This window comes from Heliangelus exortis, chromosome 8 (genome assembly GCF_036169615.1).
Source record: "Heliangelus exortis chromosome 8, bHelExo1.hap1, whole genome shotgun sequence".
NCBI classification, from domain to species: Eukaryota; Metazoa; Chordata; class Aves; order Apodiformes; family Trochilidae; genus Heliangelus; species Heliangelus exortis.
This window is the reverse complement of record NC_092429.1, coordinates 1,857,085-1,878,842: the sequence shown is the minus strand read 5'-3', so window position 1 is coordinate 1,878,842 and position 21,758 is coordinate 1,857,085. Positions and strand designations below refer to the sequence as shown.

The window sequence follows — 21,758 nt, the reverse complement described above, 5'->3', positions numbered from 1 at the left end:
TCCCAGATTTCCAGAAATCCCCCCTGGGCCCTGCAGATCCCAGGATTTTCTCTTCCCAGGCTTTGTTTGGGTAGCTAAAGGTGATGCCTGTGTTTGGGAACGGGAGGATAAGGATGTGCCAAGGGTTGTGCTGCAGGATCCAGGTGTTGCCCGAGGCTTGGGGACCCCAGGGATGGTTCAGGGCTTTGTGCTCAGCTTCAGCTGCCCCACGGTGATGAAAAGTGAGTCTGAAGCAGGAGGTGATTGATCCAGCCAGGCAGCCAAGGGAGATTTCCCTCTGAGCAGCTCAAATATTGAAGTAATATGAAAAGAAAATGGCACTTGGGCTGATTTAGAGCTGGCTGAATCTGGAATTCCCATCAGTTCCCAAGTTTGCTTTTGGAATACAGCATGGGAAAGGCAGGCACACTTCTAAGTTTAAAAGAAGTTGGGAGTTTTGTTTGTTCCTCAACACTGTTTTGGAAAACTGATGCTTTGTGGTAGAAATAGCTGGAGGGAGGGAATGAAGCAAGGTTTGCTTGCTGGGCTGGGTGAAATGGGAGTTGTGACAAAATGCTGATTTCTAAACCAAATCTTGAAATTCAATTCAGAGTTTGGTTAGGGGGGGAGGGAGAGAGGTTCCTTTACTTTCCATTTATTTTTTTTTTCAAGTGAAAAACCCCAACTTTGTGGCAGGGTGCTTGAGGAACCCAAGCTGCTGGGGTGGTGTGCAGGTGTATTATTTATGGCACATGTGGGGTTCTCAGTGCTTCAGGTGAGCAGTGGCCAGCACAGGGGGTGTAGTTTTGCCCTCTGCCCCAAGAGCTAAGCTCTTGCCTTTTTTAAAGATGTCAGGTTTAAAAAAAAAATGGAGAATTTCCTGCAAAAAAACAAAATCTTCCTCACCTGGAGGTTCAGCAAGAACCTGGGGATTTCTGGAGATGACAAGAAGCTGATGATAGTGAAAAAAGAGGGGGAGATGGAGGAAAATCCAACAAACTGCTGTTCCTGGGTTTGGGGTGGGGGTTGGTGAGGAGGGGATGGGGGGCAGCTGAACCACTGGGTGAGGGCAAATACTCCTGGGTGAGCATCTCCTCAACCAGGGACATCAGAGGAGGGGAATTGTTCCTCCTGGGGCAAGCCAGCCTGCTCCCATCTGCCTGGCAGATTCAGTGAAAGGAGGAGGAATAAAGTACAGATGCTAATGTGCTGTGTAAAGGACAAGGGGGTGAGTTCTCCTAAATATTTAGGCTGGTTTTGCTAAGTTTTTTGGAGCTGAGTTGCTCTTGGGGTCTGTGAAGTCCCATTAACTTGATGAGGATGGTTGCCAGTTTGCTCTGGTTTTCAGCTGAAAAGTTAGATGGGTTTTTTAAATTAGGGAAATGAGCTGAAACCCCTCTGGGAGAGGGTTTTGGCTCGGGGTGAACTTTGGTGTAGGAGTTGATGAAAAAAAGAGGAGGGATCTCCAGTGGTGGGACAGGACCCAGGTAGGGACTGAGCAGTTTCCAAAGCCTCAGGTGTGCCATGGGGGGGTTTTCAGTCTTTTTTTTTTTTCAGTCCTTATTTAGTTTCTACTGACAGAGCTCCCAGGCTCTCTGCCGTGCACAGACTTTTTAATTTAAAAAAAAAAAAAAAAGAAAATAAAAGAAGGTAGCTTAAGAGAATAATATAAATCAAGGAAAAGTAGGTTAAAAACCTAATCCAGTGGGCAGCTAAATTCCTGCTGGCACTGTGACTTTTGTGTAACCATGCATAATGCTCTCTGGCATTATTTTGGAAGTTTATAAACGTGGCAGAGTGGAAAAGGGGTGGAGGAAGGGGTCAGCTTTGTGCTGAGGACAGAAAGCTCCATTCTCAGTAGCTGACAGGCTGTTTCCTTCTCCTCCCTTTTGATGCCTGGGGAGGAAAAATTCAATCCATTTAAAACATTCTGCATCAAAATGGCATGCTTTAATGTATTTCCTTCTGATGTTTAAATTATCTTTTCATCTTGGGGGGGAAGCCAACATGTTTGTAGTTAAAGTACCCAAGCAGAGCTTTAAACAAAGGTCTGGAAGAAAAGGAAGTCTGAATGGATGGGCTGCTTTTACGAGGAGATGCCTTTTTATTTTATTTTTTTTTCCCCCCCCTTCTTTGGCTCTCTGAGAGTTGTAAACCAAGGAGATTTATTGCTGCCCTGCCAAATGCTTCTTTCCAATTAAGAGTTCAAATTTCTGAGATTCCTGAAGTCCTCAGGAGGGAGAGGGGTAAGGGAAAGTGAGGATCCTAAGTGGAGCAGAACACACCAAAGGGTTTTCCAGGCTGGTTTTGCCACTTGGAGCTGCAAACAGCTTTTCTGGGAGGAAATCAGGCTAAACATGCATCAGGAAAACTCTTTGGAGCCTTCAGCCAAAGATCACATTGGATTTGGGTGAAATGCAGATTTCTTTAGTAATTGCAGGTCTTGCAAGCAATTTGGAAGAGCTCTCTCTGGTTTCTTATGTTGCTCTGCACAGGACCCTTGGGAATTTCACAACTCTCGTGTCATGGGAGGGTCCCTGTCCCTCACCAGATGTGCCTGTGCCTTCAGATGTTCTTGCTGGTGTCTTGACATGTGTTTGACTTGACACTGAGAGATGTGAAATCCACTCCAGGAGTAAAATCCCAGCTCCCCTTGAGGCTGGTGGAGAAAAATCACCTTGGCTTGCTCATGTCCCCTCCTGGAGAGGGGAAGCTTCCCCAGGGGAGGACACAGCTCTCCCTCTGCTTTATTTTTTGGCATATCTTTTTTTTTTTTTTTTTTTTGCCATTAGTGAGCTCAATCTGATTGTGTTTCAAAGTGGGTCTCATTTTTGTCTTTTCCAGGCAGGAAATAGACCTAAATTCAGCTCCCAGCTTCTTGTTAGTTGGAAGCAACAAATGCTTTTTAAAGCATTTGCATTGGATTAAATGCTTAGCAATAAGAGCAGTCAGAGTTTGTGTGGGCAGCAGATTTCAAATGTGAAATGGATGTTTTACCATCTTAAGTCAGTTTGGTAAATTAACAGATATTTTGAAAAAAAAAAACCACCCACTTGTTTGCCCTAAAACCCAAACCCACAGAGATCCCACAGCAGGGATATGGGCTTCCCCTTGGATGTGCCTGGCAGGAAACTCCCCAGCTCCTTGCTTGACACAGATGTCCCCACCTGTGTGCTTCCTAGAGCTGCTTTAATGTCACCTGTGTGTCACAAGGTCTCTTACACACCCTTTCTGCTTTTTCTTGCAGAGGATTTTCAACTCCTTTGTGTACACGGAGAAAACCTCGAATGGAGAAAGCGAAGTTCAGCAGGTGAGTCCCAGATCCCCTTCCCACCTCCTCCTGCCCTTTGGCAGCAGTCAGAGGCAGCTTAGGAATGAGATTTTTGCCTGGATTTATTGTGGCACATCACACAACCCATCCCCATTTCTGTTTGCTATGTACAGGGGGCTGATTCATAGAATCATAGAATCATAGAATCCTAGAATCCTAGGGGTTGGAAGGGACCTGGAAAGATCATCTAGTCCAACCCCCCCTGCCAGAGCAGGGCCCCCTAGAGTACATCCCCTAGGAACGTGTCCAGGTGGGTTTTGAATGTCTCCAGTGAAGGAGACTCCACAACCCCCCTGGGCAGCCTGTTCCAGGGCTCTGTCACCCTTACAGTAAAAAAATTTTTTCTGATATTCAACTTGAACCTCCTATGCTCCAATTTACACCCATTACCCCTTGTCCTATCACTGGTCACCACTGAGAAAAGCCTAACTCCATCTCCCTGACACTCACCCCTTACATATTTGAAAACATTGATGAGGTCACCCCTCAGTCTCCTTTTCTCCAAACTAAAGAGACCCAGCTCCCTCAGCCTTTCCTCATAAGGGAGATGTTCCACTCCCTTCATCATCTCAGTAGCTCTGCGCTGGACTCTTTCAAGCACTTCCCTGTCCTTCTTGAACTGAGGGGCCCAGAACTGGACACAATACTCCAGGTGTGGCCTCACCAATGCAGAATAGAGGGGGAGGAGAACCTCTCTTGACCTACTAACCACCCCCTTTCTAATGCACCCCAGGATGCCATTGGCCTTCTTGGCCACAAGGGCACATTGCTGGCTCATGGTCATCTTCTTGTCTACCAGGACCCCCAGGTCTCTTTCACCTCCACTGCTCTCCAGCAGCTCAGCCCCCAACCTATCCTGGGACATCGTGTGATTCAAGAGTTTTGCATTGGGGAAGCTTTGCATGTGCTTTGTGGGGGTCCTTCCCTTAGAACCCAAAGAGCCAAGGCAGAGCTGGGGTCTTCATGTCATCCCCCCCATTAATTGCCTGCTTTTCATGTTGGGAAGTGTCTCTTTTGAAATAGTTTTAATTAAAAGCAACCCCCCTGTTTATCAATGTGGAAATGGTATCAGTTGCTGGGTGTGATGTTACAGCCTCCTGCATGCCTGTTGTGGCTCAGGTTTTTGGCAATATTGTCTGGGTTGTTTTGTTTTGTTTTATGGGAACACATTGGAACATGGAACTTTGCAATGAACAGGGAGATAAAATAGCTCAACACGTGGGCTGGTTGCATTTCAATATGTGCACACGATTTGGAGAATGAATTTTTGATCAGCTCTTTAAAAAAACAGGTCAAATAGGTCTTATTTTTAATTTTGAAGTAATTAAGGCACCGATTCCCTCTGCCTAAAACTGCACCTTAGTGGTAAATGTGATGAATTTTGGTAGGCACCTGGGCATCTAAACAAAGAACTGGCTTTTCCTCTCAGTTTAACCTTCAGTGAGTAACCTGACCTTCCTGGACCCCTAGCAAGCCAGTTTTTATGGTCAATAAAAACAAAAGTGCCTCAGAGCAGGGCTCTCCCCAGGGAAAAGAGAATTTTTCTTCAGCCTTGCAGGTACCCTCTGCTGTTCCCAGGAGCATATCAGTGCTTTGTGTGCTGCTGTGCATTAAAGCTGGTCATGTAAGATAAACCATTTAACACTCTTTAAGTTGTCTTTCTGTAAATACTAACATTTCCAGATTTATTTAGTTTATTTTTTCCCCAAGGAAACCATCAAAGCAGAGTTGGCTCAAATGGGATTGTGAAGCCCTGCACACTGTATTTAAACTTTTGGAGAGTTTGGATTGGAGAGCAGGGCTCAGCTCCCTTCCTATTTCAGAAGAAATATGGTGGCTTTGGATGGGATCATGGCCAATGGAGGAGCTAAATTAGTTTCTAGAAAGTGGATTAGTTTAGGAAAATTTCCACTCATGCTGGGGTGCTGTTAAACCAAACCCAAGTCTTTGGTTTAGGAGCCTTGCCCCATGCTGGCAGTAAACTGAAGTGGGTAAAAATGTTAACAGAAAACCTGGATAAATGTAGGAGCATGTGATTAATGATCTAGGGTATAAATAGGACTCTCAGTTGACATCATACACATTTTAAGGTGAATTTCTTGAGCGTGTTATCATAAAAGTGACAAGGTTTGTGTTCACACACACAAAAAGCTCAGCTTTGGAACTGCTTGTGTCAGTGTTAGATGTTGTTTGGTGAGATAGAGATGCATGGAAACCAGAGCAAGGCATTAATCCTAGAAAATTACCCTAATTCTGGTGTTAATGATTGCAGGAGCTGGAGGATAAGAGTGTCTCAGCCACGGTGTTGTGCTTCACAGGAGGTTTTTCCTAGCTCTGGTTAGTGAGAAGTCACTCAGTGCAAGTGTTTTGCTGAAGCTTGATGATTTTACAGGGTTTTCAGTCATCACAGTTGAGATCATCACCTGTAAACCCAGAGTGAAAAACTGTGGGGAGGGGTAAATGAGCCAGGAGGACATTCCCTCTTCTGGTTTTGATCCCTCTGCCTGCCTTTGTTACACCACCTTTCCCCTTTGCTTCTCAAGTAAATTGTGCAGAACTTTCCATGCTTTTAATAATTATCTTTCCTCTCTGCTGGCTTGCTTTGACTTCTGCTTTATGTCCTTTTTTTCATTTTTTTTTCTTGTATTTTTACTAAGCAGTGATAGGTATGAATGTCATGACATGGGGGCAGCAGGTGTGCCATTGATCTTGTATTAGAAGCCTTCAATTTTTTTTTTTTAAATCTTCCAAGAAAGCTCCCAATTTTTTTTTCTTTTTTGGTCATAACCTCTAATTGAAGAACACTTAATTAAGAAGGGGTTATATGGAACAGAGAGCAATGACACCCTGTGCTCTTCAGATAAGTAACCTGGTTTTCCCCTGGAGGTCCAGATGTGTATGGCTGATCATTTTTGAGGATTTATTTTGTGTCATTCTTATGAATCTCCACACTTGTGTTGTGTGTCCCTCTTACTAATGTGGGCATAATTTTTTTTTCTGTTTGTTGAGGACTCAACGAAATACTGGAAATTCAAATTAAATCAAAAAAAATGTCCAAATTACAATCCCATTGAAGAAATGGTTCAGTTGGTGGTGGTGGCTGGCTGGGTGTGCAGAAAAGGTGATGCTCAGGGATGCAGCCAGGGGCCACATTTCTGTGGCTTTGCCTTCCCTCTGAGCACACCCAGGTGGGTGTTTGAGTGCAGAGGGACCACGGAGGGGTAATTCTCACCCAAGTTTAAAAGTTGAAGTCCAAAACCATCCCTGCATCTTAAAACAAGGCTTCTCTGGCTTTGACATCACACTAGGGAAACGTGTTGGGTTTGGTTTTTTTTTTTTTTTTTTTTTTCCTGGAGTATTTCTGGGTGGTCTGCTCACCACAGAAGGGCCATGTGGGCTGGATTATACGTATCAGATGGCTTTTGAAAGCCAGAAGTTTTTTTTGGAAACCAAAAAGCTGGATTAAAACTTCTTTGAAGTCTTGACTATTGGTTCTCCACTTAGGAAAAGCTGCTCTGCTTGTTTCCCAGCCCCAGATGGATGTGTTCACCCTAAGCTGATAGAAAGAACAAAATACTGTAGGTAAAGTGATGAATTTGAAGCTGTCAGAGGAAAAAAAAAAAACAAAAAACCTGAGGCCTGGGTGAAGCATAATTACTGTGGTTAAAAGCTCAGCAGTGAAGTGGATGGGAGAATCATTGAGCACTTCTGTTTCATTAATAACCAGGTCTCTTAGCCCCAGTGAATCACAAGCAAGCTCCCTGAGTTTCATGAGGAAGAGCAAGCACAAATATAAAGCAAATAAATCCCTGTCACTCATTCCTCCCTTTGTCACTCATTAGCATTTTCTTAGCAACTGATAGCCAAGGGCAATTCATTAGGGTTTGATGGCAGCTGGGATTTTTTTTTATTTTTTTTTTATTTTTTTTTCCCTGGCAGGCCACTGGCTTGTTGTGGGGGGGGTGTTTTTCTTATCCCAAACTGTGTAAATAATGACTTTCTGTTTGTTGAGAAAGTGACAAACTACAGCTGTTGGCCTTCAGCCCTTCACTATTTAATACCCTTGGCTTTCTGCATGCCACACAAGGAGGGCTTCACCTTGTGACACTTTCCAAGGTCTGCAGCCACAGAATTACTATTGTAGCTAACAGAGAAAACCCCTTTTTTTTTTTTTTTTTTTTTTTTTGCTTTGAATAGCTTATTAAAAATAGGCTGGAGATTGCCAAAAATAACTCGGGTGCCTTTCCTGTGAGTTATTTCAATATCAGAGAACCCGTGTGTGATATGAAACTTTAGTGGTGTGAACTAGTGCTATAAAGTGGCAAATGGTTGCTTTTATTAGGGGAAAAACTAGATTAGGCCTTTTGGAGGAAGCCAGCATGTGTTCAGGGTCCTGCAAGACATCTGTTTCTCTAGCAGAGAAGAAAATGAATCTGGGCTGCAAGGAGGAGAGAGGATCAGGATGCAGGTTTGAGCCAGGAGGGTATTTCCCAGCTCCATGCAGGGAAATCTTGATGCTTTCAGCTGGGGCAGAGAAGGTGGAGCACAGCAGCAGAGAGAAAATTCCTAATAATTCCTTTTGTTTCTGTCTGTCCATGGATCCTGGGGAAAGAAGCAGGAGCAAATAAAGTAATGAAGTTAGTTGAGAGGGTAAATATCCACACGTCAGCTGAAAATCACCTTGGTTTTTGGGCTGGGCAAAGAGCTTTTGATTTTTTTTCAGAGATAATACATCAACATGCTGCAAAATCTACATTTTGCTGTTGAACCATGACATCTGCCTGGCTACAAAAAGTGATGCTTGCACAAAGTTAAATTTTATGTCAGTTTATTGTGAGCCTCGTGGCAAAAGGTGAGGGTTATGGCATTAAATTTTTGTCCAGAATGACTTTTTGGAGTTGTGGCCCTCACTGGAGTTCTTGCTGGGCACTGAGTTCAGCATCTTCATTGGCTTAAGCCTTGGGCAGCTTTGCCAGAGTTCCTGGCCAGTGGAAAACCTCAAATGATGCTGGTCTCTCGGAAGAAATACGTGTTGGAAAGCAGTTTCCTGATTGAGTGAGTCTCTTTTCCATGTCCTCCAGAGCAATAGGAATGGTTCCAATCTGTTAAAGTGTGGCAAGAAGCTGGGGGTGATTCTGTTGAGCTTTCTCAAGCCATGGCCCTGCTGTCCTCCCTGCTCCTCTGGCTTTGTAGACAAACAGTGGTTTCTTCAAGACCTAAGCAGGTTAGGAATAAAATGTTAAAAATCATCTAAAACAGGAATCTGGCTGCACAGGGGAGCTGTGATAGAGCAAGAGGAGTGCCTGGTATGGTGCTGGGGAGAGGTACTTTAATTCCATGGTTCTGGATTACAGAGGGGGTTTCAAACTAAAAATCCTAACCAGACTTTTGAAAACATGAGCATTACTTTTTTGAGGAGCCCAGCAGTGTTCAGTCCCCATTACAGGATCCCTGCCTCTCAACCTCCTTGCTACATATTTTATAGCCAGGCTTGAAAACATGAAAAGTACCTCAGCTTTCCAGATACAGCCAGAAATAAAACCTCACCTCAGAGTTCTGCTTTCCCTCTGAAAAGGGAAGAAACTTCAGAGCTGTGCAAGGAAGCTTTCCAAAAAAAAAAAAAAAAATTAAAAAAAGCTCGAGGGAAGGATGCAGATGAAGGAAATGTCTCAGGGAAAATGAGGGGAACTCAGTGGTGTTGTGATGAAAGGTTGTCACTGGAGCTGGTGACAATTGAAGTGCATTACCCATGGGTGCTGGGCTAATAGAAACAGGTGTTACCATCCAACCTGTCTGCAAGCTGAAATGCTTTGGCTGCAAGCCAGCTGTCAAAAGAAACACATTAAAAAGAAATAAAATTTAAAAAAAAATAGAGCTAATGACTGCATTGTTTGGAGTGAGTGCTCATTTCTTACTGCTCAGCTCTTTAAAAAGAGAAAAATCTAGAAATCTGGGGAAAAAAAAAAAAAAAAGATAAATGCCAAGGAATTCACCCCATTCCCTCCTAAAGGGTGTTTTTTAAAATGAGTTGAAGAGCATTTTGAGACTTGACCCAGGAATAATGGTATTTTATGTCAATCTCAAGGTATCCAGATTTCTTTTAGTCTCCATTAAAATGGGTGAATTGGAGCATTTCTGAGGGAGCAAGAGCTCTGTCATGCTTGGTACCTACCCAAGGGCAGAGCTGAGTGTGGGGTATCAGCTGCCTGCCCCTTTTGTCTGCTTGATTTGGGACAGAGTTTTCCATTTGCTTTAAACTGTTTTAAACAATAATTTTAGGGTGGTTTCATAGCTCAGTGCTCTGTCAGTATCTGTTACCTCTCCTTTCATTTTTTTGTTACCTCTTTCCTTCTGTACCTTCCAGGTTTCTCACTAGCATGGTGTGGGTATACAGTGGGTATAAAATAATCAGCTTTTGGGTAAAGATGTTAGGTTTTTATTTAGGAAAAAATCAGAAGTTGATCTGAGAAGGCCACAGCTTTTATTCTGACAGGCTTGCAGTGGGAACATCACTTTGCAAACTGAATAATGTTTTCTGAGCTAATGATGTGAGGGTGCAGGCATGGGTGGTCAGGCAAGCAGAGATGAAGAGTTAGGGAGCATGTTTTGGTTTTTGCTGTTGTTTTAATCACTGGGAGCTGGAATTCCTGGTCACTGCCTCGGATTTTTGTGCTCCAGTGAAGCCCAACTATGAAAAAGAAAAAAAAAAAAAGAAGTTAGTTTTGCCAGGCTGTATCTGGATTAGAATTTTCTATTTGATGATTTGGAACTGTTTGTTTTTTGTAGTTTTTCATCTGGTGGGTTTGTTACCCTGAGGTTCTCAGCTTGGTTGATTTGTTGTAATCAGTTTTCTATGGGAAATTGCTTAGGATCATCTCACCATAGGTGACTTTTTGGAGTTGTTTTGAAAGTGGTTTTCCTGTTGCAGGTGTTCTCTTGGCACTATTTTGAAGGTTCTTCAGATGAGACAAACTCAGTTCTTCCAACATGGGCAGGGAGTAGATATCCACATAGCTCTGGGGGGCTTCATGTCCCTTGTTGTTGACATGCACTTGACTCTCTGCCCTGCCAGCAGTGTTGGATCCCATTTAATAAAAGGAATGTAATGATTCTGAGCTGTTCAGAGGTTTTTTTTTTAGATGGGAGCTGCAGTTTGGGTACTACACATTTGCTTTGTTATCAGCATCTGAGGTCTGGGCTCTTCTGCTTTGTCAGATCTTCAGGCTCCTCACAGCAGGGTAAAATTCAAAGGCTGTGGGGTGCTTTTATTGTTCAACCTGGAAGGTGAAAACTCATCAGCACTGAAACCTCATCTTGTGAAGCATTCATTTATCAAGCAGTGATTGCAAAGGAGATTCCTTTGCTCTGATGCTCTGTGTTTTGTTCCTGCTAATGATGGTCGTGTGCTCCTTTCTTCAGCAAACTTCAGCTCTTTCCCCTTTTTGTGATTTGAGGCAGGGAAACCAGGAAAGAATTGGATAGGTTCAAGTGGCTGGGTATTTCATTTACCCAGGCTGAGAGAGGAACTTTGTGACTGTGGGATTGAAATGATTTGGCTTAGGAAATTTGGCTTGTGCTTATTTGGGACCATCCAGAAGAACACGCTGCTCCCAGGCACAAATTGGAGTCCTACAGCTGGACAAAAAGAAAGTTTACTGGCAAAGAGAAAAGGAACCAGGCAGCAGCTTATTATCTAACAACTGGGAGCAATTTAATAGTGTTGGAAGCCTAACATGGAGGAGACCATTAGTAGTCCTCTGGTGCCTTGGCAATAAATCATTCTGCAAAACTAATTAGGTATCATTCTGCCAGCCCTTTGAGGAAGGTCCTGTTAAAACCTGTGCTCCTAGGAGACCTCTTGTTGGGCTGCAGCATTTACTGGGAACAGTGGAGGCAAAGGCATTGCCTGTGATCAGTGTTGGCCTTGTTATTCCTCTAATGAAGTAAAGCAGGATGGAATGGCTTGTAAATAAGTCAGGAAAAATATTTGTCAGTCCAGGGAATCCAGAGCAGCCGACTGTGTCTCAGCACTCCCAGGCACTGGTTCTGTTCAGTCATCCCAAGGAGTTTGGAGTGTGCAGGCAGCAGGAGAGATGAGTGCTGTAAATGAAGAAGGCAACCTCAGCTCTGAAAAAAAGTGGAGAAATGCAGAATGTAATGGTTTTGAGTGTATGACACTGCACTTTGCTGCTTAGAGGTGATTCCCTCTCACTTAGGATCTGCCTGGCAGATGATGAAGGGTTGTAGATACATTGGGATGAAAAGGATACTGAATTTTACCTGTGCCTGATCCATTTAATGAATTTTTTCATTTAGAATGAAAGACCAGGAGCAAAAGTTGATGTTCAGTTACCCATTGCTGAGTGGTGAATGTTTTTTATCTGACTGTATAGACTGCTTCCCATGGCCAATGTTATCAGTGACTTCACAGCACTTAAACAACCAAGATAGAGGTACAATGTGCAAAACAGGCCAGTGTTATCCTAAACATGGAGTTTTTACTTTCCCCTTGCACTTGGATAATGAGGAATGTGGTCATACAGAGAAACTGCCTTCATTTTAATCCTTCTTGCTTGGTTTCTTGTTTGGTTTTCCAGTTGGCAAAAAAAATCCGTGAGAAATTTAACCGTTACTTGGACGTCGTGAACCGTAACAAGCAAGTAGTGGAAGCATCTTACACTGCTCACCTCACCTCCCCCTTGACTGCCATCCAGGACTGCTGTACAATTCCACCATCTATGATGGAGTAAGTGATAAATTTTGCTCTCATAAATGAAGAAAGAAAAGCTGTTTTCTTCACAAAGCAGCCTGCGTTCATTTTCTGCTGCTCGTCTGGTAACTGAAAGAAGGAGGGAAACACCACTCCAGAGGTGCTCCTTACCTTGTCCTCATTTCTTTACATTTCTACTATGTGCAAGTTTAATAAAAAAAAGAAGTTGGTTCAACCCTTAACTACATGGAATAATCTATAAAAAATCAGTCCATCCATATCCAGTGATTTTTTGCATCAAGACCTTGTTTAGCCTGAACAACTCTTCTGAAGCTGATCATGGGACTTAGGGATTTTTTTTTTTTTTTCATTTGAAGAGCAGTAACCAAAATCACGAGTTGGTCAGCACATCATGTGCTATAAAATATTGCTTTACAGTTTAATCAAGTTGACACGGTGCTGTTTGAGGCACAGAGGGCTCCCAGCATTGAGTTCATTGCTCAGAAATTGAATTGGTTCCTTTTCAATTTGTTTTGTTTTTAAAGACAGGAGTTTTGAATAGTCTAAGCCCAGCCAGTTGGTTGTCTTTAGCCATGTTGTATTATGCTGTGTGTCTGCATAAACTTCTTTGGGTTTCCTAATTGTAGGAAGGTGTGATAAGTCTGATTTTTCAAAAAAAAAAGTGTAATAGTTTCTTTGAAATGCTCAACATCTCAAACATTTACTTCCTTATACAATGGCTAAGAACAAGAGTAACTTTGATTTTATGCAAACCTTGATTCCAGAGTATATTTTCATTATTTAGATCTCAGTCTGATTTTAAAACATTTTGGAGAGAGGAAGGAAATTTGTGTAAATAAATATTAGGAGCACTTTCTTCAACCTAGAAGACAGCTCTTAATGACAGTGTGCTGTCACCTTCTCTGAAGCATGGCATTCACCTTGGTTTATGTGAGGATTTAATATATTCATTGCCTTCAAGAAAGGGGTGCTTTGCTGTTGGGGTGTGCATTAATTTGGTGGTCTGAGTGCAGTTCCTACTGGACAAGGTGCCCCCATAAAATGCTGACACATCTGGGGCTCAGTGGCCAGGCTGTTGGCAGTGTAAGTAAAAAGCTCAAGAATTAGTTAAAGATGAAAAACTTCCTGATCTTTCCATGGAAGAATGACCAGCCAGCAGTAACACCTTCCAAGCAAGGGGTGAAGAGAAGAAAGACTGAAAATTATAAATGGGTTTTCATTAAAAAAAAAATAATCTCTTAGACTGGAAACTTTCATTAATTTCTTTTTACTTTATCCTCCAAAATTGCTCAGTTTCCAGGTCTGTTGGAAATCACCAGCAGCTCATGGTTTTTGTCCAAAGAGATGGGTAAACTGGGATTTTTTTCACAGAAAGTACTAGAAGATACTTACCTTAATGAGAAGAACACATATCTGAGTGTTTGAACCTGGATTCAGGAATTAGTTGTGTCTGTGCTGGAAAAATACCTCCCACCTGGAGGTTGTGCTGCTGATTGACTCAAACTGGTTTGGAGTCACTTGGTCCAGCTGTGAAGAGTAAAGTTAGATTGGCTTCTCCTGGCAAGGACTTCTCCTTGATGTTTAAAAGCTGTGTTGGTGCTGGAGTCAGAGCAACAATAATGAGAATACTTTGCTTTAGAGCACTGATGAGCTGCTGCTGTGGGAGAGGTGCCATGGAAGCAGTCACAGATGTGTCTGTGCTGCTTGGGGTTTCCAGGAGGTGCTTTGCTTTAGACTTGTACCTTTGGAATGCCACATGGCCTTGGGGCTATGTTGTTTTGGCTTTTTTTTTTTTTTTTTTTTTATCAGGAGGGTTGTGAAACTTTTGTCTTACAACTGCTTAACTCTGTTCTTTTTCTCAGGGCAGGGAGTTGTTCCTTCATGTGGCCTCTTGAGTAAACATCTGCTGCAAGAACACTGTCAGCAGCATCAGCTGGTCCTGCTCTGGCAGGGGCTTGGACTTGATGATCTGCAGAGGTCCCTTCCAACCCCTGACATTCTGTGATTCTCTAGATTTTTAAGGTAGATTTGAAGCCTTCTCCTGCAGGGCTGGGAGACCACGAGGGCTTCACCACCAGGCTGCCCCCAGAAGCTGTGGCTGCCCCATCCCTGTCTCAGCTCAGGTTGGATGGGGCTTGGAGCACCCTGGGCTGGTGGGAGGTGTCCCTGCCCATGCAGGGGGTTGGATCTTGATCATCTTTAAGGTCCCTTCCAACCCATCTGTGATCCTCTGAAGATCTCAGGTTGTTTCTCACATGGTGTTGAGCCTCTAAATGCTCAGTGCCATTTGTAACTCTGGGGACACTTGGTGTGCTCACTTGGGTCTTTTGCACCACTCTCCACTTTAGTGATGTTGCTTTAGGGATGCAGCAACTTTGGGTTGGTTTTTGAAGAATGATGTGGGGAAGATGTTTGCACTCTCCATGTAGAGTGGAGTTTCTGAACTGCTTTGGTGGGACAGGATTTATTTTGAGGGTTTTTTTAATGCCTTGGTGTCTTTAGGTCCTATTTATTGTTAGCAGCAACCAAATTATCAGTGTGTGGCCTTGTGTTTGCTTGCATTTATCCTGAAAATCTGAGCATTGGCTTAGAAGACAGATAAACTGTGAGAATACCACACCTGGTGATTAGAAAGAAATGACAGAAAATAGGACAACCAAGAGGCAAACTGAGATATAAAATGAACCTTTACATTGAAACTGCTCTTTTAGCTGAGTAGGGAGATAGGACCAGGAAAACAACATTTATTTTGTTTATTTAGTTGCCCTCATGTGGCACTTCTACAGTGAGAAGCCCCAGTGAGTAAGTTTCTGTCTGAGTGATCCCAGTCTATAGTGACTACTTTTTAATTAAAATAAAGAGCCTGACTGTGCTTTCAGTGGCTGTGTGGTGCCCCACAGAGAGCAGCCAAACTCATTTGAAGCACAAGCAGTCACGGATTTGTTCTCCCTACCAAGGTTTGAGCAGTGGAACTGCTTTGTGTTGGGAGGTGGTGAAAAAAAGAAATTGGAATCTGCAAGATGAAGTTGATGAGGCAGCACGAGGTGGTTATTGAGCAGCTTTGGCAAGGGATTTTTTCCATGGGCTTTAATTCAGACATTTAATCAGATGCTTATGCTCACCCTGCTTACCAAAGTGTTTAAGTGTGGGCTGGTACACATGGAAATTAATCATAAATTACTGTATATACACAAATGTATACGTGCTGGACTGCTGAATTTGAGCAGCAGAGTGGGGGCTTGCAGCTTTCCTTTAGTTCTTGCTGTTCCTTGCTTCAGATTCAGCTGTTTCCTTTTTCAACTCTAATTTATGGAGGCTGGAGAATGGCAAAATCAAGATGGCAATGGAGGGGGAGGCAGCAGCTGGGCAAGCAGAGAGCAGAGCTTTAAGAGAAGCTTTTAGAGGTGGATGGTACAAAGTTTCTGCCCCTTTTTGTGTCCCTGGAGTCAGAGCCTGGAGATTTTCTCCTTTTCCCAGGGCTGTCACAGGGAGGAAGTGCCTGGAGCAGTGGAGAAGAGGCATTGCTCCAACCAGACAGACTTCATGTGGCTCAAGTGCTCCAGGCTTTTAGCAGAGCAGATGGGTAAACTGATGGCAGATAAGGAGGCTGGATGTCAAGTGACATCCATCTTCTAATCCCTCAAGAAATCCTTGCTGGAAAAAGGAGGCTTTGTGTTTCCTCACTACCACAGGCTGCCAAAGAAGTCATGAGGAGGAGATGTCATGCTGTCTCCAGACATTCTCAATCAGATTAAAGTGGGTGGTTATTTACAAGACAATGCTTTAATTAAAGTATCTTCCTTCTTAAGAGGATAAATACCTTTCTGTACAGTCTGTTTGTCATGCCTGAGGTGCTTTGCTCCTGAGAAAGCCCTCTCTAGGTTGTTAGGAAGTCATGGAACTGAAATGGCCTCATGGTTGTGGGGTGCAGGTGGGGCTATAGCAGTGACAGGCAAAGAATCAACAATATTTATTTATTAGAAGTTATCTGAAGCACCTGCAGCATCCCTGCACCTTCAGGGGGAACTTAAAGGATATGTGTTGGTTGGGAAGAGTCTAAATAGGGACTAAGTTTTGGGAAACAGGTTTGGAAGCATGAGATTTGCATGAGGTTGTATCTCTGCAAGTCTGTGGCTCAGACCTGGGAATGACAAAGAGCTTTTTTTCATGAAGATGGTGTTGGACTGGATGGCAACATGGAGATCAGACAGGTGTTTTATGTGGTATCTTTGCAGATGAAACAAAGTTGAAGTCTTTCCACACAAAAAGAAAGAGGAAGTCTGATGATGTTTGAGTATTCATCACCTACCTGGTAGGCAAAATTTCAGGAGAAGCAGTGATTGGTGCTCTTGTGAGAGCTTTTCAGCTTTCCAGTTCTGCCAGGGAAGTCAAAGTTACTGCTGCCAGGGGTGGCCCCTGAGCCCCCCATAACCCTGCACCCACAGATGGGACAAGAATACCCAGGTGTCCTGGTGGAAACATCCACACTTCTTCTTTGCTCCTCCCCTGGAGGACAGAAGTGAATTTCACTGCTGGTTTTTATGGGAAGTTGTTGTAGGGCTCCAAAAACCATCTCTTTGGGGACAATCTGCCACTCCTTGCTTGTGCTGCTGACATCAGTGCTTTGAGGTGACTGGAAATGTCTTTTTATTCTTTATTTAATGATGCTGATAAGAGCTTAGGGAATGCATATATCAAAATCTGTGAAAGGGGACTGAATGGAGAAATATTTGTTGGCAGAACACACTACTTGGCAGCTTTGTGTTGCAAACATTCATAGAGCTGTTTGAATAAGCCAGTTTACAAACCTATTTTTGAAAATCATTTACTCCCTCTGATACTGACTCTGATACTGCCTTCAGAAGTGGTCTGTTGTTTTTCCTTTTTTTTTTTTTTTTTTTTTTTTTTTTTTAAACCCAGATGGTTAAATATTTGCTAATGCAGTTCAGTTTTATCACAGCTCTTTCTGTGTTTATCTTCCCTCTCTGGGAGAGGTTAAGTGGGAGATAACAGGAATCCCATTCACTTCCCACCATATCTGGAGAGCTGCACTTCCAAAGGAGAAGTGGGTGGGCCACAGCACATGAAATTTAAGAAATATTTGCTATTCTTGCAGAGTGGCAGACTCCTGTAATGCATCTGGGTCTCTAGAAATTATAAGGAGCTTGCAGAGTGCTAGTCTTGGCTTGACCTTGCTTTGCCCATAAACTATAGCCAGGGTTTAGGAAATTGCTCTCTTGGATTGGTGCTTTGTCTTCATAAATGTGGCTGAGTTTCTCATTAAAAAATAGGTTTTGGAAGAGTTTATGTTACTGGCTTGCAGTCTTTCTGCCAATAATACACTTTTTTTATATCTGAGAGCAAGGGGACTTTTGACTTCTTTCAAGCAGGAGTTGAGCTGATTGGAACAACTTGGATGCCTTGCCAGAAGGAACTGGTTTATGGAATCATCAGTAGTCTTTTTTTTTTTTAATTTTTAATTGAACTTATTAATAAAAACATTGTTGTGGGACCGTGTATTTAGGCATTTATTTAAGTGTGTAAAGCCCAAGTGGAAACCTTGCCTTACAATCAAGAAAACACCCCTAGCTGGGAATTTCAAAGGACCCACTGACTTTTCAGTGGACTTTGCATGGTAAAATCACACTTCAGTTTGTGTGAGTGGCAAAGCAGGGAGAGAAATGACTCTTAAACCAACACAACCCCCTCGGTAGCTGCTCAAATGTCATTTTAATCCTCAGCTCCCTCGTTTTCCCCTAAACTGAAACTGTACAAAGGGTTGATTTATGCTGTAAATTCAGGCCGCCCCGGATCCAACTGGAGCTCACTTGAGCCCTGGTTTGATGCAAGATTCAAAAGCTTCTGCACATTTATTTTATCTTCTCCACTCGCTGATCTCCCGCTTGTAAATCCCGCAGAAGGAGAATAAAAATGAGCAGAGCCTGATGGGAATTTCATGTCTGAAGTTCAAAGTGGTTTCGCACATCAGAGCAAACGTCAATCAAGTGAAACATCTTGCAAAGCAAGCAGGGAGTGGGTTCCTCCGTGGGGAGGAGATCAAAGTGGGAGCCAGGGCTCTGTTTGCTCCCCCGGGAGGCGGTGTCGATCGGTTGTGCATGAAAGTGAATCCAGAAGGAAGGGCTGGAAGAGAGGAAAAGGGGCTGGGGGTGAAAGGGGGGGGGGTTTGGGACTGAAATTTCAGCCAATGTCTTGTGGTCGAGTAAGGATGAAACCTAAAACAGCTGAGTTTTGGGGTGTTTCTCTGCTAAGGGTTTGGAAGGACCCTGAAATGGTCTGGGTCAAACCTCAGCTCTTGCTGTTCCTGTCCACCTTTTACCAAGAGAGTGGTAAAACTCCTTCATCTCCTTCATCCAGAGAAAGGGGGAGTGATCAGTGCTTCTCTGCAGACCCTAAAATATTCAAGGTTTGGGGGTTTAACTTCTAAAGCAAGAGATGGGAAGGTTTTATATGGTTTGAAAAGGTGGGAGGTGTAAATAAACCCATGGTAGGAAAGGGAAAAGCAGTGGTTACAGCCAGGAGTAGAAGTGCTCACAGTGCCACATGGCAGCCTTGAGGCTTTGGTTTTAAATCTTCCTTCAGTGGTGAAGATTGCCAAAGAGTTGAATAGCACCTTCTTAACTGAAACAACACAAAGGCATCCCAAAGAAGCACATGGAAAATTCATCAGTTTAATTAAGGCAAATACTGCAATGTTAGTGGGCTTGGGTTTTCTGAGGAGCTGCAGTTGTGATGGGAGCTGGTCTCTCCTCAGGGCCCTTGTGTCATGGAACCAGGCAAGATTGAAAAATACACTCCTGTGCAAGGCACAAAAAAAAAAAAAAATCATTTTTTAAGCCAACTGCATCTGGAAAAAGGTTGGAGGTGGTCATCCCACATAGCTTAGTCTGCAGCATTCTGTGCTCCAGGGTGACAGGGCTGTCTGAGGGCTGCTCTTTAATTTATGGGCTTTAAACCAATTCTTGTATTGCATGTTTTCTTTATATCATTTTCCTATGAACTGTGTTCTCTTTTTGCTCCTTGGCTGGTCCAGCAAGAGGAAGGACCTGGCCTGCAAAAATTTATTGCTTTCCTTCTCCAGCTCTGGTGGAAATTATTTAAGCATGTAAACCCTGATTTTCCTTATGGCTAACAAAATGCTTGCTTGCTGGGCAAGGCTGAGGGAGGTTTTTGTGCATTAATGTGCATTGCCATGCCCCAAAAACAATGGTAGTGAGGTGTTTGTAGCTGGAAAACATCTCCCTTTGGCCTGTGGTGATGGGGTTGGGGCTGCAGGAGCCCCTGTGGTGAGGGTGTTGACTTCAGATTTGCCTTCCTGGAAGGCACCTGATGTTCATCTGCCTGCAAACACCCCATGTTGGTGTCTGTCACAACCAAGAGACCCAAAATTCAGCTTGGTGCCCAGGGAGAAGTGATTCAACACGTTGGGTCAGGAGATGGACAATTTCTGGGGGATTCAGATCAAGTGGTTTGGGTGCACTTGGAGTGGTGGCTTCTGGCATCAGATAAAATCAAGAGGAAGATTCCAGGTGATTTGGAATGAAACTGCAGCATTTACTGCCTCTGTTCTGAGGGTTGGATAATGGGAGGTGCTCCCAAAGTATCCTGGTGCATTCACTAATTGATTTTGATGGGAGCAGAGGGACAATTTGCTAACATCCTGAAAAGTCATTATCTTTCCCTAGGACTTTGTTCTTCAGTATTCCTCGGAAATATTTCTTTAGGATGGAGATGTTTAATTTGCAGGCTCTAGCTTTTCTCCATCTGGTTTTGCCCAAAGATAAATGTGCTTTTTGTGAAACCCATCCTGTATCAATCCATCTTAGTCTTGAGATTCTTTGGCCAGCAAAAAATCTACAGTGTTTTTGCTTGCTGGGTAAGAAGCTGTAATTTTTGGAAGTGGTTACATTTTAATGAGGGGAGGAAAAGCCCCAGCCTTGATCTGAGAACTGTGTTCCTGGGAGCCCTCAAGTCTTTCCCTGGATGGAGAGGACCTGGGGCAGTTTCCAGGGAGCAAGTTGCCAAAATTTCAACAAGCAGCTCCCAGCAGAGTGGATGAACCCATGCAGAGCTCTGTGCTGACAGAGTTTTAGTGGCTGCCATTCCATCCCATCTGGATCTTACAGCATGGTGGTGGGGGGTTCTGGTGAAGAAGATGAAGAAAGGTGACAGTTCCTCAGTAACCCCATTTCTCTTCAGGAGCTCCATGTTTCAGATGGATGCTTTGATAATAAATACTGCAGTAATGCTTAGATTTTTCTGAATTTTTCTTTCTCTGAACAAAGCATTCCAGCTTTACAGCCAGCAGACTTCAAACAGCTTCTGCTAGCTCTTCCCCCTGCTTTCCTATTGTGGTTGTAACTTTAGCTGAGACTGTACAGGAGAAAAGAAAAGGTGTCTTAATATCTATTTTGGATGCCTGCTTCCACGTGACAGCTTCCTTTTGCTATGACCACTTATTCCAAGATGCTTTCTGGTTTCTTCAGATCAACATGATCTGCTGAGTGAGCAATAAACTTTTCAGAAAAGACAGGAAACACAAGAGAAGCTACACTGCAAAGCTAGATGAACCTGAGCCATATATTTTGTAGCACAGAAGTGACTGTGGCTGTCTGTTTGTCTGTCTGTCCACTCCTCTCTCTTTTCCTTGCCATGAAGAGTGAGGATAATGCAGAACATCTTCAAAAACTTTGCCCTTGTGTGACTTTTTGGTTTTTTTGTGTGTGTGTGTGACTCTTGAAGCAGAACACCAATGCCAGTGGAGTGCTGTTGATGATGCTTGTTTGGTGCTTTTTGGTATTTTATCCAAATATCTGCATCCACCAGGGAAGCCAGGGGCCTTTTTGTAGAGCAAGGAGTTGCTGCCTGCTCTGGTTCCTGCTGTATTATTCTCATGGCTCCTTGCTGAGTGGTTCTGATGTGTTCAGCAGCTGCCACATATAAAGATGTTTCTTCAGTGATGAGCAAGTTCATAATTATGTGCTAGGTGGGTAAAGGTTTGTGTTTGTAGATGGTCCCCAACTGTGTCAGAGCCTGAGGGATCTCAAATATTTGGGAAGAGGTGAGGGAAAGACTGTTCTGGGACTCCCTCAGGCACAACTTGCACTCCTGTGTATATTTGCAGCTGAGTGGTAGAAGGTTTGCAACTTAATTCTTTTCCCCCTCTGGTACTTATGTATGGATATTAAAAATACTGACCCAAAGTGGTAGAGCTGTGTTTAAGCTGCATTTATTTTATGTCATTTTTCAAGTGGATGGAGGGCAGTTAATTATTCTGAAATAAATATGATTCATTTTTTTGGTTTTCTTTTTCCTTAAGGCTAGGTTTGAGGAGGGACCACAAACTCCTCAGTAACACCAGGAGACACGTTCATCTTTAGGAATAATGCAGATATTTGTAGAATGATGTGTGTAGATGATGTACAAGATGCATGGATATATATTAAGGTAGTATTTAAACATTGTTTTTATTGATATTTCTACCTGGCAGTGAAGATATTAAATGAAGCAGTTGGCAATCAATACCATTCAACAGTTCAGTTTGATTAAAGCCTCTACAAATACAGCCTCTGGTCTGATGAGCTTCTGGCTGTGTAAAATGAGGCTGCTTGTGACACTACAAGAATCCTAAGATCTGATGTGATGTTAAGACCAAAGAAATCAGTGTCTGAGGTTTTTAATGCAGCTGCATAAAAGACT

At 43.2% G+C, this 21,758-nt stretch overlaps 1 protein-coding gene across 3 annotated transcripts in view; it reads left to right on the top strand.

Annotated features, from left to right (window-relative positions):
* CACHD1 (cache domain containing 1) overlaps positions 1-21,758 on the top strand; it is a 92,724-nt gene that overhangs the window by 27,556 nt on the left and 43,410 nt on the right. For all 3 annotated transcript variants that reach the window (XM_071749919.1, XM_071749920.1, XM_071749922.1), the window contains exons 2-3: positions 3,227-3,289; positions 11,908-12,056. In XM_071749919.1, the coding sequence (XP_071606020.1) occupies positions 3,227-3,289; positions 11,908-12,056 (212 nt within the window). The remainder of the gene's footprint in view (positions 1-3,226; positions 3,290-11,907; positions 12,057-21,758) is intronic.